General features: G+C 39.9%; 1 protein-coding gene across 2 annotated transcripts in view; it reads right to left on the reverse strand.

Annotated features, from left to right (window-relative positions):
• Positions 1-3,111: 3,111 nt before the first annotated feature.
• Positions 3,112-18,697, reverse strand: part of ryk (receptor like tyrosine kinase) — a 38,406-nt gene continuing 22,820 nt past the window's right edge. For both annotated transcript variants that reach the window (XM_054602588.1, XM_054602587.1), the window contains exons 9-16: positions 16,541-16,666; positions 12,542-12,628; positions 11,744-11,813; positions 10,883-11,015; positions 8,358-8,467; positions 8,071-8,230; positions 6,104-6,240; positions 3,112-3,901 (exon numbers count right to left, since the gene is read on the reverse strand). In XM_054602588.1, coding sequence (XP_054458563.1) covers positions 3,790-3,901; positions 6,104-6,240; positions 8,071-8,230; positions 8,358-8,467; positions 10,883-11,015; positions 11,744-11,813; positions 12,542-12,628; positions 16,541-16,666 — 935 coding nt within the window. In that variant the 3' untranslated portion in view covers positions 3,112-3,789. The remainder of the gene's footprint in view (positions 3,902-6,103; positions 6,241-8,070; positions 8,231-8,357; positions 8,468-10,882; positions 11,016-11,743; positions 11,814-12,541; positions 12,629-16,540; positions 16,667-18,697) is intronic.

Below are 18,697 nucleotides of genomic sequence, written 5' to 3' on the forward strand. Positions count from 1 at the left end.
AACCTAGTCCCCTATTTGAACGTAAAATAAATAAAAGATGACACAAAAAGCACAAAAGTAAACCTACGTATTCATATTTGATTCCATTTTCTGTCCATAGATCCTCCTAAATGCTACACACTGTTCCTTTAAATATATATATTTGGTCAAACACTATTTGATTAATGCAAAAGGCATTTTTTTCAGAGCAGGTATTTCAACTTGTTTTATGTTACTCAGAAAATGAATCATGGCTTTGTTGTATTAAAGTTTCCCAATAAACTGTGACATCTTGGCAGCTAGCCAACGTGCACATTACCATGACCCGGAACGCCAATCAGACATCCACCATGAAGGTCTTCAACTGTTGCGTACCAACCACCCTCCCATATATATACTTCTATAACTCAGACAGCCACTGAGAGATCAGAGATTGTGTTGTTCAGTCTGTGTTTCCTCTCAGCTCCTCAAAACAAGACTGTTCCTATTGGATGTTTAATGCGCTCTCTCAAGGCTGGCCTGCTTTTAACCTTCAGTTTGTCTGAACAATATCGACGCACGCTTACTGTGCTTGACGCAGGCATTGAACAGTCACCCGTCATGAGTCATGGTTATAAATCACCTTGATATGCAGAAAACCTTCGAGCAAAATGAATCAAGGGATTGAGAGCGACGTGATAATTGAGCTCAACTATTACGATTGTACTTGTAATAAGAAGTGCTGATTTGAGACATCCCTATACATTATTAAGGATTATAGTAGCTCTATGATCTATTATACAATGTTGATATGGGTTTTACAGAAAGTGTGAATGAAAGGCAGGGTTGGTGATCTTTTCAAAAAACATTTGTAGTGTTTGTTCAAAGTCTCTTTACATCGTGACATCAGTCAATTAATCAAATGCTCTGGCAAGAAAAAAAAAAAGAGGAAAGAAAAAGTTCTGGTATCTGTGGCTGTCACAGACTGTAATTAGCTCGTCCAATCATTTCATTCTGCCCAAATGTAATGCGTATTCTGCCCGTGCATTCCACAAGCTGCTAGCTTAACAGTTGTGAGTATTAAAGTCAATATTTTAGTCGTTTATGTTCATGATGATCATTTTGTGAGGGTGGCTTTGGCTTTGCTAGATTTAGCGACTGTTGGAGCTAGTGCTGCTAGCTACTTTCACTGGGAAACAGTTGGCAACACTAGACTGGCTTTTTCTTTCAGATTTTAATCTAGCATACTCTTGCTAGTTTTTCTAGATTACTTTTAAGACCCCCTCAATATAATTCATGAGCAGCTCATTGGTCAATTGAATGCGTTTCTAAGCAACACTAGATATGAGATACAATATTTAGTATGTTCAAGAGACCTGGATCAACCAATCAAAAGGTAAAAATGAGGTGTCCCTTTTAAGAGTTGCATCAAGATTTAGAACAGACAAAATAAAAGAAACAGCAGCACAAATATGTACGTCAAGGAAACTGGATGACAATAACAAAAGGCAGATCCAAAGGTGAGTCACTTCGCTGAAAGCTCTGAAGGATGAAACACAACTTTTTTTTTTTTTTTTATATGATGCTACAAGTATGAACAGGGGCCTGTTCTTCTAAATGGCAGGTTTACAGACTTATCTGGATAAGTGTGTTTAAACAAAATCCAGAAACCCCCTCAAACCTGGTGATGTTAATTTGCAGACTCAAGATGACGCAGTAAACACCAGTCTGTTGTGACACAACAGACTGGTGACAACAACGTCCATTTACCCAACATGTCCTGCGGTGAGGCTGCGTTGCATTATTGTGTATTATGACTGCTGCTGGTGAGGAAACAGTATAGGACGGTGCAGAACTGTGACACTGTGATGAACTAAAACCCCAATGACATGATATTTTGAAAGGATGTCTGTCGTCTTATAGAAACGCTGCTGCATGGAAATACCGCAAGGTGACTTCACATCACTGACGTTTAGCTGGTTATTCACTGCACCACCAGGAAAAACATAAAAACAGAGACATGAATTTAAGATTGAGAGAATTTGTGAGTGAAAGACCATAAAACATGTGGTTAAATAATATCTAAGTGAACAAATCTAATAGGTTAACGTTGAAGCCTACACAGAGTAAAAGTAACAAATATTGTCTATTGGTGGTGTTAATTTAAACAAAAACAAAAAGCTATTTTTAGAAAATGTTCAAAAGTTACTTACAGGTGGATTTGCCCTCCAACTGTTTGCAGCAGGCCCGCTTCAGAATGCCTGCTACAAATATTACTGATTGCATGTAAGTGGGAGTACTTAAAGGATTCTGCAGAAAGTTGATTTTCTAAAACTTTCCATTGCAACACCATGAAAAAGCGCAGCGTTCCATATGGCATCAGCTTCAGCCAAAAGATAAAAAAGCAAAACAAGAGCAGTTTGAATGGAAACTAAGAAAAAGAAGAATCCATAACAATGTTCTTATATTACATGCACATGGATGCTTATTTTTGGTGACACAGCTAGCTTTACTCATTGGGCTCTTTTGTTTCTAACAACAGTTGACAAGGTTAAACAGCAAAAGGTATCGCTGTGGTTTGAAGCTTTGAAGGCTAAACAGAAAAACAGTCTTGTACCAAAACACTCGGCTTCAACTGCGGCTTTCGTGGAACAAAACAAACACCAGGTATCAGCTGTTCTCCCTAAAACAATGACAAGAGCTTTTATTCTCAGCGGCAAGTGATACCAACGTGGAGAAAAAAAACCCCCAATGAAGTAGACGTTTATATTTAAAAGATCCCATTTAATTTGTGGATATGAAAATCGGGAAGCAGTTTAAAAACCTTAATTCAACATGCAGTGACCATAAAGACACATCACAAAGATGTTAAAGGTGTGAGAATACAATTAGACCCAGCTGGTCGGCAGTTTTTATGTGTTCACAGTGATAATTTGTGTTCTACTTACTCACCATAAAATCAGTCATAAAATAAAACAAATCCTGTGAAGGGCTGTGTTCTGACGCAGAACAATCAAGCTTAGAAAATAGAGACGTAATGGTAATTCTGTTGGTGGGGGTTGTGATGGTGGAAAATAAAATGTACAAAAGAGGAAGAAGGTGGTATTTCAAATAACAACAGTGTCCAAAATTCAGTCCGGATGTTGTTTTAAAAAAAAAAGAAAAAAAGATCATAATGTAGCTTTGCTCTTGTCCAACCTGCGGCGTCCAAACGTCTGATCCTCGGAGAAAATACAAGTGTTTTGTGTCATCCAGATGAAACAGTGTACCTTCTCTGTAATCTGGTTCCTGTGAGGCCTCTCGTACCGAGCTCACCGTGGCAGTGAAGCAGCGTGTTGGAAAGTCTGGTCACACATACTAAAGAAGCCCTTGAGTCAACTGTGGTACCTAAATCATTCTGCTTACTCTCATCCACAACACATCTACAATCCAAACTGTTTCACTAAGTTACAAAACTGTAGAAAATACTGTCTTTAAAACCAGGTTGTCAGAGGCTTAAATTGTTCTTTTAAAAAAAAAAATAATACGTCCGCTGGCACGTGAATGTCCGGGAATGCAAGGAAAGAGCACCATAGTTGCCATTTCTAGTCGCTTTCAAAGCATACGAAACAATATTCAACAAAGAATCCTTTTACTCTGCTATGCTGTAAAAAGGAAATTCAACTATATAAAAACTCCAAAAAAGAACTGTACAGAATAAAATCATCAGGACTTAAGTCTGCTCTTTCGTCTGATAAGGCACGTTTTCATACATGTGTTCCTTATGAATAGTGTCCAGCAGCCTTCAGTCATGCTGTCATTGCTTCACAAAGAAGGAGAAGCTGCTCGTTTTCACACGTAGGCGCCCAACGCCGCGTGGAACTCTGTGAGACACTGGACAAGCTGCTGAAACTTGGGCCTCTCCTCTGGGTCCAGAGCCCAGCAGCACGCCATCACCGCGAACCTGCAACACAGAGGGAAGAGAGGGTCGGATCAGACGTCTGTACACCAGCACGTTTTTTGAAGTAGCCGTTTAAGGGGGGTAATATTTTAAGAAATAACTTTTTAAAAAATATTTTCTCTGGAATTATAATGTCACACATTTGCAAGAAAAAACAAAACTCTCTCATATTAAAGTAAAAATGTACAAGATATACTGTGTTTTTTGTTGTAGTTAAGGAATCACCATGCTTCACTTTGCAATGTTGGATCAACCTCATCACACCACTAACATGAGTGAAAAATATAATAATCATATTAGTATTTATTTGTGTTCCTAAAAGACACAAAGAACATGAAAGAAAACGTGTATATGTATCTTTCAGGATTTTTTCCTCGCTGTCCGTCAGAGAGGACATCAGAAGCAGCAATCATTAGGAATTATCTGGTAAAGCATTGGCAAAATAATTTGCACACAGGTTTAACATGAGGATAAGGGACAATGCATACCCATGTTAGTAATACATTTAGAACATTAAAGAAAACTTTTAAATGTATTCAAACAAAATTCAAAAGAAAATCAGACAGCAGCTGGCGTTATAATCAGATTTTAAAATCTAAGATGTATTTATTTTTATTTGTTTTACGCAGAAATGTTGTGCTGTTCTCGTAATGTTACCCCCCTCCCCGGCCCGGAGAGAGAGACAGGATGCAGTGGGGGAGAGAGAATGAGGCTGATGTGGAGCTGGTGTCAAACTCAGGCCAGTGTAATGACATTCCACTTAACATCTACCGATGATGTTGGATTGTACTGAAACAGGAGCTGCCTGTCCAGCGCTGATATAAATGAGGGAAATATAATCATTTTATTAATCAATGCATGCCCACTAAATGTTCTTTTTGCAACCGCTAATATTTTGGGAAAGGAAGCCGTCACTTCACCTCCATTGTATTTAGAAGGAAGCCGTGTTCAGCGATCCAACAGATTTTGGGTGATTATTGCCCAAGGCCTTTCTGGACATTCTAAACTACCCCGGGTTTTTCCATCACACGTGTTTTTTTTGGTGGGTTAAAAATAATTTTAAAGACCAGAGGGCACATATTTTCATAAATGATGGATTTATTGTGTCTGAAGCTCAGAAATGAACTGATAATATTCCTTAATTATTAAAAAAAGAAGCTTGGCTGACAAAACAAACATTTAATTCAAAATTAATCTAGTTTTGAGACAAAGGTGTTAATGTCGTTGAGGACAGTGGAAAAAAAAATGGCACGACTATGAGTGACCAAACATAATAATGAAAATAAAATAATAATGAGAGAGCATAATAACAAAAATACAATATGGGCTTAATTTTGAACCATGTGTTCTGTTAAAATTTGTGAATAAATATTGATCCAAATGTGAAATTTAAGGTAATTCATAGAGATAATAATGTATTAATAAAGTTAACTTTTCTATTTGATTTAGCTCCAGTGTCTCTCTCACACACACACACACACACACACACACACACACACACACACACACTTCACCACACACACACACACACACACACACACACACACACACACACACACACACACACACACACACACACACACACACTTCCCTGCAGAGGACTACAAACTTACATCACGTGTTTATGTGGATGACAAGGATCAGCAAGAGTTCAAGCAAGTCAAAAATGATTGACTGCTTATTTGTACATTTAATGAACAGTAGAAAGAACTCTGATATGGAGACGGGCCAATCTAACGTCAGTGTTTTCAGACTCCTGATTGTTGAAACTATAGAAGACGATGTATACTTTGATTTTCATAAAATGTATTGTTATGTTTATTGTATATTTGTTTTCAAATGCCTTGTAATGGTTTATCGAAAGCTGTTCCTCAAAATTAATCATATCTGTTTTTGTTGATTCTTGATTACTTCCTTTTTCTATTATTATTTATTAGTTCTTTTGATTCTATGTTTGATATTTTTTAGTGAGCTAAAAAAAAGTTGATCTCACTTACATCTGATTATGACTGCACCTAACGCTTACTTTCATTCTTTATTAATCTGCTGATTATTTTCTCAACTCATTTTCTCTGGAAAATAATATCTCAGAGGACAGGATAAAGTTGTCCACCTGCTTGTTTCATCCGTGTACAATCTTCAATCAGTGAGAAGAAGAACATGTATTTTTGCGTCTGTGCTAGTGTGCTCTGTGAGTCGACGTACAGTTCATCGGGGCAGTTGATTGGTTGTGCTATCCTGTACCCGTCCTTCAGGTAAGCCGACATCTCGAAAGGGTCGATGTCCACGTAGGGGGTCTGACCCAGAGTCATCAGCTCCCACAGCGTCACCCCGAAGGCCCACTGCGAAAAAACACAACATGCAATTAACGCTGAGGCCGGAGCTGAGACTTCATTTACAAGATTTCCTAAACAGCTGTTTGTCTTTTAATGTATTATCATCACACAGGATAAACAGAACCACCATTTCTATTCAAAGTATGGAAAACCCGTGCTGCATTTAAACACAAAAATGTTCCCCAGTAACAATGTGAGGAACTTATGTTAAAACATTTAATCCTCTGAATCATTGCAGCAAGTTTTTTGTTGAGAGGCTGAAAGTAAACAGTCGGTTGGCCGTTGTGTTTAGGGAGTGCCAAGGTTTTTTTAAGGACCCTTGTCACAAAGGCCCCGCCCTGCCTGTGTTGTTGAGCTGACCCCTAATGCTGACCTCCCAGGAGGAAATAGGGAAAAAGGTGTTCCCATATTCATGTCACTCTTATTGTTAACATGAATTTAAGGTCACAGTTCAGATAAAAGAGCTCACAGAAGGTATTGACAATGTTATTTGGTAGAGTGCTGCAGGAATGAGTCCAAAAACCCAGAAATGAGTCAGCATATTTGCATTTCTGGGTTCCCGTGTCTCTAGTCAATGTTTTTTTTTTAATGTGTTTTTGGTGAAAATAAGGCCTGATTAACACAAGCTGAAGAGATTTTAACATTTTGTTCTACAACATAAAATATGGTAAATACCCCTCTAGTGAATTTTGAAGCTTTTAAGTGTCTTGAAAAAAGGCGGATGCTAACAAGTGGCTAATAAAGACTATACAACGCCGACTAGTCCGCCTTCCCAGTCTTGTTGTATTTACACTCAATCTTGTGACTGTGGTATAGTTTGTTTAAAGCCTTACGTTAGTTTTTTACTTCTGGCAATTGCTTTCATGTTTCAAAAAGTCATAAAAATTGTGCTCATTTGTGGATATTATCTCGTTGAAGTCCGTCCTTATCTTAACCGCGGTGACACCGAACCTTTAAAGGAAGTGAAGGGACTGATTGAGGACGCAGAGCGCAGTGATGGGACTGAAAATAACCTGATGTACAGTAATCAACTCTGGTTCCCACATCGGTGGCCAGGCCACTGCCAACATTCCCAAACAGGCCTAAACATACCAGTAAGTCACTTACTCATCCTGTCCAGCTTGGTAGTACGTAACCACAGACATAAGGGTACGGGGCACTGATGCACGTAACACTGGCATGTGTGACACTCGGATGATGCTACACAGCTCCAGGTACTTCTCTGGACTTTGTTGGTCGGTAAATGCTCTGTTAACTGTAAATGTGTGTGACCATGAGAGGAATACAGAGGAGTGGGGGTGTGGCTGGCTGGCTGGTGTCTCTCTAAGGATCTGTTGGGCTTCCCGACTGTCTTGGCCGCACCCGCTCCGCTATCCTGAGACAGGAAAAAGGGAAGAGACTCGTGGCGCTCAGTTCCTCCCTTCCCTTTGACAACTTGACCAGGCAGCTAAGAATGGCTTGGATTGCAATTAGTGCCGTTTCCTGCATCCCCCTCTCTGTGTCATGAACCTTTTGTAGTTATTAAGCTTGAGTTACCGCTCGCGGTTGGATGCCGCCGCCAACTAGTTGCCATGTTTGTACAAAATCTCATTACTTTATCATAGAAATTCTCGAGTTATGGCCAGGAATGTGTTTTGCATTGTCACCTTGAGAGTGATCTTTGACCACAAAATACTGATTCAGTTCATCCTTGAGTCAAGTGGATGTTTTTGCCAAATTTGAAGAAATTCCCTCCAGGTGTTTCTTAGATATCGTTTTCACAACAATAGAAAGATATAAGGTTAGATGGTTGTTGTTGCATGAGGTAACCTGCATATCAAGTACTGCAGCTCTTACCACGTCACTCGCACTGGAGAAGTCGTGGTTGAGCAGGCTTTCCAGGGCCATCCAGCGGACTGGCCTGTTCTCATTATCCCCCAGACAGTGGTAATCCATGGGAAATAGGTCTCGGGCAAGGGCATTGTCTGTTATCTTCACCTGCATGTTGTCATCAATGCTGTGGAGGGAGGCGAGGGAGGGGGACGAGACAAGAGAGAAACAAAATGTTTTCAATAATTAAATAATTACTAAAATCACCTAAAAGAAGAACTGAGGGTGAATGACGGCGAGCCAGGGACACTTACACGCAGTTCCTGGCAGCGAGGTCTTTGTGTATGACCTCTCTGCGAGCCAGGTAGCTCATTCCACATGCGATCTGGATGGCCATGTAAACCAAGTCTTGTTGAGAGACCGCCTGAGAGGAAATGAGGGAGAGAGAGAGAGAGAGAGAAAGGCAATGTGCAGTTGAGAAGCAGAGACAGTAAAAACACAACAAAACAGGGAGGGAGCGTGGGCAGGAGAACACAGATGGCGTGACTTATTGGTGGTGAAATTAGTCTTCTGTGTCAAATAGTTCTTATTTCCTTTGAATGGAGACACAGTCGACTATGGGTCAGAGACGGGAGTTACATCTCAAAAACTATTTCAGTCTTTAAATGCAGTGTAAGGTGGAAAAGGCCCTTGAGCAAGACACCGGACCCCCCCAATCTGCCCCTCGGGATGTTGTGTGGTAGCCCCCCCACTGTTCATAACACGTTTATTGCCATTGTGTGCGGTGTACATGTGTGACACTAACAGTTAGTTAACATTTTTATATTTAATGCTAGCTAGCATATATTAGCATGCTAAACTTTGATTTCTTTTTTCTGCTAATACGCTGAACTTAGATGACAATGCTAACATGTTCGTTAGCATTGTCATTGTGAGAACGTTTGCATGCTGACCATGCACTGAGGAAGAGCGGCCAGCTTTGAAGGAAGTTTGACATAGTGGCCAAACCGTGTAATCACAATTTCCAGGTCTGTAGTGGGATGCCAGGAGGCCCAAAAAGACTTTTGTCAATAGATTTACATTGAGAAAAAAGATGCCTGTAACTCAGCAGATATGTTCTGTTGACGTTAATCAACTACTCAGTACAAACACTTTGCGTAGCCTTTATTTTAATCATTAGGTCCTGGAAGTTCTAAAAAACACTAATAGTTGAATCCAGAGTTGTTTCCATGCTGTCGTTCATGTGAGCGAGCTGAGACCGAGCGGTTGGGAGGCGGGGTTAAATTAAACGCTAGTGGTGTTGTACATGGGCTTCATGGATCAGGAAGCAGTGCGGCAGATCGAACTTTGGCCTCACGAGCAACTTTTATAGGAACGAACACTGTTTCCAATTCTCTTTAATCAACCACACTGCTGAGGTTAGCGTTAAGCACCACTGTGTTTGAGTACAGCTTCTCAGAACAGCTTACATGGCTGCAGACTCTTATTTCTTGGTTGCCGGTACAAAAGCTACAGATGACATTAGTGTTGAAATGTAAAATGACATTGCTGAACAACATGCAACAGAGGGGGAATTCATTTGAATGACAGAAAATCCCTGTTTTGAGCGGGAGTGTGACAATAAATAAATTTTTTGTGCTTCATTTGTGACCCGGTCGCCATGTTGAAAACAACTTTCTCATTAGACAGCTAAACAGTACAATAAAATGTTTTCAGAAACGTGCACATGCCATAAGGAGCACTAAAAGGAGGCAGGGGAGCCTGACAAATTCTCTTCCACAGATTATCTGTATATATTTTTGTATCCAATCCAATTCATTCCGCCGCACAATCCCTGACTCGGACACACAAAGTGGATTTTCTTTAGGCTGTTTAATCTTATCTGGCAGTGGACTGTGATACAACCTAAATTAATGAATCCCACAACACTGGAAAAAAAAGTCTTGGCAATCATTGGATCAAGATAAGAACATCTTATGTCAACAACCTTGAGCAAAACTGAGACGTGTGGAGCCAGTTACCCATCAGGCTCCCTGTATCCGCCCTGCAGAGCAACTTCAACAGTTGGTTTGTCAGTGGAAAAAAAACAAAGTGCGGAAAAAGGTCACCACCTCTTTTTTCTCCTCTTCACTGTTTTACCTTCCAAACCAGATGTTCACTTTCAGAATGAATGCCACTCTGTAGTGTTGTGTTCCCTCTGTGTTTTCCCCATAGCTTTATCTCATCTGTACTGATACACCTCTGATTTATAGGTCGATGTTTATTGCAATACCGCAACTTAATGACTATGTCTTTATCTCCTACAACTGCCAAAAGCACTTAATGAGATTGCTTAGAACGAAGGTGCTGATGTGTGTTACCTGAAACTCTACAAAGCCGTTTTTCATGAATGCAAAATGGCTGCAATCACAAGCTTCGTCTTGTGATTGCAGAGTGTTTGCTACATCTGTATTTTGCAGCTGATTGATTGGTTGGATTCTGTGGTTGGATTTCTGCTGTGGCTTTGCCAAGCACATCAAAGACTCCCCGGGGTTAACCTGCACAAAAGCCTGATTGTCTTTATATAGACCATAAAAATCTCTGCCTGGAGCACCGACTTCACGACTATATCAACAGTCTTTCAAATAACAGTGTAAACGGTAGTTACTGGTTGGTGTTAACTTTGTGTTGATTGCTGCAAACACATCAAACGTTCGCTCAGGTGCGACTTTTGGATCCAATTGGACATTTCTTCCAATTTGGGGGATTTACTTTAATAGCTTAATAAACGTTTCATGGATTACATTGAGGTATTTATCTTAATGGTTTCATTAGTTGTTTTTTTTATATGCATGCTCACCTGTGGGTTGTTGGCCTCGGCAAGCTTGCATTGCCGCAGGAACAGCTTGAGATTCCCCCAAGCCATGAAAGGCAGCAGCACCATGGGCTTCTCTCCGTCCTCCGTGCACACGTGACTTATGGGCAACAGGTTTCTGAATGCGGAGAGAAAGACCAACTGAGGAACAGGAACTGTGTGTAAATGTGTAGAAGGCTGCTGCACGTCAAAGGGATTATTTTATGATGGAAGTGCATGTTAGCTCAGGCGGGTCATTCAAACTATAGCAGAAGAGGAAGTGTCGGCGAGTATCGACTTTCTGGCCTCTAAAGGAGAAAGAGGAAGCATTTATGCTAATGTGACGACAATCTACATAAAATAAAGAACCAAGACTACTGATAAATACGGGGAGGAAGTAGCTGTTATCGCTACTGTAATTTTAAATTAAAATCAATGCATTCAGAGTGTGAACATTTTAAAAATAAATGAGTCGCGAGCGAGCCAGTGTTACATCTATGTTGGAAAACAACATTTTGTTCCCTTCACAGTCTTTGTTACATTATGTGCTCTATGTGTAAAAATGTGGTGTTCTTTCATCAGCATTCACGCAGAGCCATTTATAAGACGACTACAGGAACTGCTGTCGAGGTAAACCAGGTTCTTGACTGCTACACCGACACCTAAAACTGTTGCAGAAGTGGAAAAGGGTGACGATAAAGTCATGGTCTAGGCTGAACACCACATTGGGGTTATCTGGTGTTTTTGGCATTTTTTTCCTTCTTGTTTCAAATTTCATTCTCTTCTTAAAGTGCTTGATAATTGGATTGTTTTATCAAATAAAATGCAACAAAAACAAAACAGTGATTAGTGTTTGCTTCCACTCACCTATGATGAAGTCCACGAAGCTTGCAGCTTTCAGTCAACATCATGGTCACCTGCACCTCAGACGCATTATCTGAACCATTTTAAATCAGACACAAAATTGAATAAAAAAAATGAAGCATTGTGGCAGAAATAGAGTGACATGAGCAGTAATAAAAGTTGAAAAGTTAAGGAAGCAAATTTCTGCACTCTCATGTAGCGCTTGATTGGTATGTTTCCTCCCAACAGTCATTTGTAGAGGGAAACTTCAGAGGGAAACTCGACTTGTGCCAAGCTCACTGAGGTCCGGTTTTTTTTATCTGCGTGTGCAGCTTTGCCATCGTCTGGTTCTTATGGGAGAGGCATTGTTCTTTCCCCCCAAAAAGGCGCATGAGGAGGAAGTAAAGGGTTTAACAAAAGCCGAGACTGGCATGAGGATATTGTTCACCGAGTGGTATCCACCCCTCCCTGAGTAAACACTGAGAGTGCAGGGGTCAGAAGGCAGCTGGCAAGGAAAGCCGACACATGCCGCTAACAAAGAACCTGACATGCAAACCGAGAAGTATAATTCATCAACTGTCAAATCTGTGTGCCTGTTTTCTGGATAGCTGTGTTTCAGTCCGACGACTCTCCTCATTACAATCAGGTTTTGGCATTTTGCAAATCTATTTCCCAACCAACACCCTTCTTAGAAAACTGGTAGTGAGTTGCACATAAAAAAATGAGATGTGGGAAAGCTTGACACTTGACTTGACAATATATTTAATTTATTAGACTACGGTGCATTCATCTGTGCACTGCAGCCAGGATCGGAGCGCCTACCTTTCACCGTCTTCACAAAGACCTGCTTTTCTTTACTGGGGTCCTTTTCATCCAGCAGCACGCCGTGGAAGATGCGCCCGAACGTGCCTGTCAAAGAACAAACCGCAGCTTTGTTTATTTGAGGAGAAAAAGGGCAGGAAAGACACAGCCCGCGGCTCCGCATTCAGAGAAAGAAATGTCACCTCGCTCACAGGTCGCCATGCCTGGCTGATCTGTGGACAGAGGTGGACATGCTTCTGCTTAAAACGCTTTGTCTCTGAAAATAAAAAGGGGTTAGGCAGCGTTGGCTCTTGTCTCGCTGACGAGAGACGAAACCAGAGAGATTCACTGAGAGCTCAGAGGAGCTTTCATCACTTAGAGCACATTCGGGAACACATTTGACGTGGAAAGGCCAAGTGAGCACGTTCATCATCTCCTTTGTCTAAACTGTCACCCCGTTGCTCCAGGACTTTACTGAAGTAAAATGCCATTTAAGAACATAAACCATCAACATAAACTGAGAAGAAAAAAAGAAATATTTCTGAGCCCCGAGGCTAACTCTGCCTTGTGTTTCAACAGGAGAGGAGACGGAGCATAACAACAGGGTTAGTGTGTAACTGTCTCCCTCCCGCCCCTACCTTCTATGTCAAGCCTGTATGGACCTGCTGGCTCCCAAAAACACAGAATCCCGGTTAGAGTTCATCCACCTCCGAAACATGGCCTTGTTTGTCTTGTATTTGTCGTTATATCTCATGTTTAATAATATATAATTATCATTTATGGCATCGTTTATGTAGGATCTGATGTATGTGGACTGAAAGTTATCCACAACACATCAGGAAGTCAGGGAGATATGCAAGTACAGATGTTTGTCAGTGTGTTAACCTGCAAATGTCTGTGGAGCATACTCATAATATAGTTATGGCTTTATCAGGATAGGTGTTGATAGAAACAGGACCTGTCAGAGGATGTGATTTAAACCAAATGAATAAGACTCATAAATCTTACACAGACTAGCTGAAAACCGATTAAAAAAAAAAGCAAAACTAAAATAAAAGTTTCCAGCGGCTTTGGGGGGAAAAAAAAGTTGCCCAACGCAATATTACCCGCTGAAGTCCCCAGGTACAGGTGATATAAAGCCACCAGCTGTCCACGTGTGTGTTTGATCACAACACCCAATACGAAGTACAATTAGTCACAATCTATCAAAACGGGTCACATCTACAGCAATAAGAGATAAATATTCAGAAGATAGCCCAGCAAATAGCAAGACCAATTATCTCGAATGGAACTGAAGCAAAAAAGCTGTTCCCAACGTAGAGGACAGGGCGAGGTAGTGATTAACACTGACATCAGACACACTAGTTGCCTGAGGGTGTTTTTACACCTTTACTTGGGTTAATTTGATGCAGACCAAGGGAGAAAAACAGATACACTGTTGAACTTTAGTTCTGGTCTGGTTTCCTGTTCACACTGAGTTTTAACAAACTAACCAAAAGGAGTAAACATGAAGTGATACAGACTTCGTTGATTGGACCGTTTCGGCGATTGTCATCCTGCATCATCATGACCCACGTGGGGAAATCAAATTCCGGTGACTGACAGAAGTTTATGCAGCACTTTTAATGAGTTTAAGTCTGTTTATAAAGAGCTCACCCAAAAAATATGCATTATTAATAGCCTATTATCAGACTGTGCATCAACTGCACGTTAGGAATAACAAAAAACTAATAAAAATGATTGACTTGAAAAATTTATAGGAACAGCGGTTTAGACACGTGGCATTCGACGGCGGTTTATTTTGTCCTTGACAGGTAGAGACAGGACAAAAAGGAGGTGTGTTGTGCAGTAATCATTCAGGGCTTATTACTGTTGGATGGCTGTCACTCTGTCTTTAGTGAACTGACAAAGCAGATTTAACAGCTTTTGACCTGTTAATCAGGGAACATACCATCGCTGATGTGCGTACGTGTTGCATTTCATTAATCGGTGCGCACCAACCTCCGCTTGGAAGCGAACCACTTTTTTCAGGCCCATCCAGTAGTAGATATTTTAGTTTTAACCAAATCTGTGGACCGACTAAACAACAATATCAGCCATGGAGATAGCATAACATTTTTTAATATCTAGCTTTCACAGCTTTTACAGTAACATTTTAAAAATCGGCTAAAATATGCTACTCCTGCCCATGCTCTCAATCAATTTCTAGCCAGAAACAACCACCGTAAACCATCACAGGGCCTTTAAGTGGCATTTAAAAAAACAGAACACCCACACTTTTCACTTCCATTGTGTTGCAGTCACCCTTGGGTAACTGTTACATCATTCACGCAGCCACACTAAACCCCAGTGTGGGCAAATCTCCAGAGAGGGGAGTACAGTCTTGTTGGGTTCCATCACTCCGTGACGATGCTGAATTGTTTCCAAAAGCATCCAGCGTCTACAGAGAGTCTCCTGGAGCCAAAACTGAAGCCCAAACAGTGAAGTTTATCTTTCACACAAAGCCAAAGAAAGAGATTCAGAAACTTCACCGTCTAAGGCTTTCTATCAATATGTAATTTGCCTTGGCAAGCTCTAGCTTTTAGTATTTTGGGTTCATGGCAAGGCTTCACTGACACTCATCTGATGGCATGCAAATACATTCCAGGGAAAAAAAGTAGCATTCGTGTTCATAAATCACCTTTTTTCATTAGACACACAAAGGCAAAAATAAAATAAAAATAGTGCCTCTTGTACGGCTGCATTCGTTAAGCTACTGAAAATAAATCAAATCAAATGTTTGCAATGTTGTATCAGAAGAAACAACATCATGCAGCAGCAGCTTTTCAATTCTTCTTGCGCCTGTTTGTAAACAGTTTCTGGCAACCTCCTCGATAGTTAGAACTCACTGCTGTTAACAGTCGCTAGGGGAAGATGTTGACGGTGTGAAGCTTCTGAAGGCTCTGGTGTCGTGTAAACAGTTACGATGCAGGCCCATTTAGAGCAAACTCCTAAAAGTGAAATGTTGGGTTGTGAAAGATGACAGGATTTTGATTGACATTGGGATTGGTCATAAAACCTATATTAAGTTATATTCAAATTTCAGAATGGGGTTGTTTTTACAGCAGCTGCATGTAAGTTTCTATCTACGGTTATTTTTACAACCAATTATTTGCACATACCTCAGGGGTGCAAATAACTCATTTCATCTCTAATTATATGGTTGGAGGCTACTTAATATTTTCAAATATTTAGCACTAATATATACCCAGAAGTGACTATTAAGTCGACATCTTGGGCTTCTACAGAAAATCTTCTCTACAAAAACATTTTTTTTTTAAAGAATGAACAAAAGGATCATGTGCTTATAGGGATAGTTTAAGTGTTTTGAACTTCAGAAAGTCCTCAAAATCCCTTTAATCGTTTCATCCCGCTGGCTATTTCTCTCTTTAGTTTGTAGAAGCTCTTGTTATTGGGCATAAATATCTGAGACCTTCTCTTTCAGGCCCTAAGACTTGAGGAAGCCTCTGTCTGTGTATCATTCTTTCAATTTAAGACATATATAATCATCAAGATATATGTTTATATATAATTACATGTTGTGGCCCCTTTCTAGTTTTTATGTGATCTTCAGAATGTGTTTTGTTGCTCTTTTCCATTTGTGAGTATGTCTACTTGTTGTTTTAATTTTTTGAGGAATTCCTTCTTAATAATTCATGTATGGGGGAGGACCACTGCACAATCCTAAGGCATAGTTTTCTTATTTTTCATTTTAATCAAAGATAAGGAGAATTGTTACAGGTAATTCTCAGAGCTCAGTACCAGACTCCTGAGCAAAGCAAAGGGAGGTAAAATGTTCAACACTCTGCACGACACAACCTGTGAGCAGCACCTCTCAGAAAAGTGAGAGCAGATTCGCAGAATTTGTTGTTTGAGTTCAAATTATTGAGATGCTGTTCACACCGTTCTGAAGATTACAAAAGTGGAAGCATGGGTGAGGCAGAGAAAAAAAAAGGAAGAGGGAACAAGAGGGATGAATACCTTCGTGCAAGACGTCCCGTAATGTGACTCTCTCCCTTGAGATGGCGATGTCTTTCACCTTAGCTTTGGCCTCCATTAGAGTAACACTCCTCAGGTCATTCTTCTCAATGCGGAGAGATGGGTAACCTGCGAGGATGGAAAAACACACACAATTTTAGATGTAAACAAAACACTTTAAAAAAAAGTATCGACAGGTCCTTTAACCCGAATTCTGTGAATTCCACTGATTACAAGAAACACAGTCAGCCAGGCATGTACATTACCCTGCACATGTTGCATCAACGCAACTACATGCAAAGTCCTGTATTACAGCACTTCCATTACATAACCTCCCTATGTAGTCTCAGTCATTAGCTGCTGGCTTGCAGAGGTAGAAGTGAGTTTGGATTTAAAAAAAACACAAAGTTCTCCACAGCGTCTGCACACACGGACCAACAAAACATGACCCAGTTATATCAACACACTGTGTGTACACAACATGTCAGTGATGAGAGATAACGCATTGTAACCTCCTGGGCCTGGAGCTCACTGCCACTAATAAGGACTCTGCCAGGCTGAGCTGAGCGGGGTAGTTAGACGGACTGTAGGTTTATTGGACGAGTGGACACAATGGAAAAATCACCATCAAGCAACCGCCAGATGAAGTCAGAGGTAATGGCAGTCGATCTGCCTCAAGGAGACAACAGCCTCTACTGGCTATATGAGCTACATGTGATACTTATACTAATCCATAGGAAACGCAAGTTATGAGTTTGATATGTGAGAATGAAGCGTGGGGGGGGGGCGGACTTTAATAAATAAATAAATAAATCTCAAAAACAGATCCCACCATGGTTCAAAGATGAAGACATTGCAACATAAATTACTTTGATTTAAGGTTAAATCTCTGCTGTGAGTGTGTAGTGACCATAAACACAGGACAGGTCAATGCTGCCCCCTAGAGGTCAAACTAGGAGAAACATGTATTTTCAACAGAATGACAACAAATACAATTAAACAAGGACAACAGTCTATAAATAACAATAAAAACACTACGAAAACTAATAATGACAGGAGAAACATATATAGGAAACAACACAGTACACACAATTCTTTCTATGGTGTCTTGTCATATTGTGCACTGCTTATACTTTCTAACAAAAATCACTCCCAGTGGAAAACAGTGCATTGAGAGCCTGAAGAGGTCAGTATGACAACAGCCAGAGACGGTGGTCCAAAGAATGACTAGTGCTGTGTTCCTACTCCATACTCAGTGGTGGAAGAAGTATTCAGATAATTTACTAATGTTAAAGTAGCCAAACCACTGTGTAAAATACTGTTACAAGTAAAGTCTTGCATTCCAAGTTATACTCAAGAAGTATTAGCATCAAAATACATTGCAAGGACTTAAAGTAATTTGATGGCCATTATGCATTATGGTCTATTTCAGATTTAAATGTATTATATTATTGAATTAAAATTATTGATGCATTCAAGTGGTCATTGCTTAAATGTTAAAGCTGGTAACAGTGGGGTTCATTTTAATTACTTTATATACATATATGACCAGCAGTATATCATCATCATCATTTATCCTCGTGATTTGCGCAAACATTAATAAAACTCACAAAGACACATTATTTCAATGTTCTTAATCTCAGGACCATAGGACTCACTCGGTACTATTGAATAGTTTTTCCACCACAGTAGCCTAACCTATATAATATTATAGTTTATGTATATTTTGTATTAATAATCCCAATGTTTAAAGTATTATCAAATATATGTGGTGAAGTAAATGGTACAATACTTGTCCCTTAAATATAGTGAATTAAAAGTATAAAGTAGCATAAAATGGAAATCAAGTAAAGTACCTCAAAATTGTACTTAATGTTGATGTATTTACATCTGTAAAATTTCCAACACTGTCCATACTAGAAAATAAATGTACACACTGTGTGATGTGTTTTATAATAATCTTTATGGTATAGTATGCTGTTTGTGCAGTTTAAAAAATAGCTACATTTCCCCTGTGCATTGCAGTATACATCATTTAATCACTATTCCAGCATGAATATTTAAGATACTCACACGGATCTGGAACACTGCTTTGGTCGGTTTAAATGTATACGATTGGTAAATGCAGTATTATTTTAGGTTAATTCACTTTGTGTCAGC

Source organism: Anoplopoma fimbria, chromosome 8 (genome assembly GCF_027596085.1).
Source record: "Anoplopoma fimbria isolate UVic2021 breed Golden Eagle Sablefish chromosome 8, Afim_UVic_2022, whole genome shotgun sequence".
Classification (NCBI taxonomy): domain Eukaryota; kingdom Metazoa; phylum Chordata; class Actinopteri; order Perciformes; family Anoplopomatidae; genus Anoplopoma; species Anoplopoma fimbria.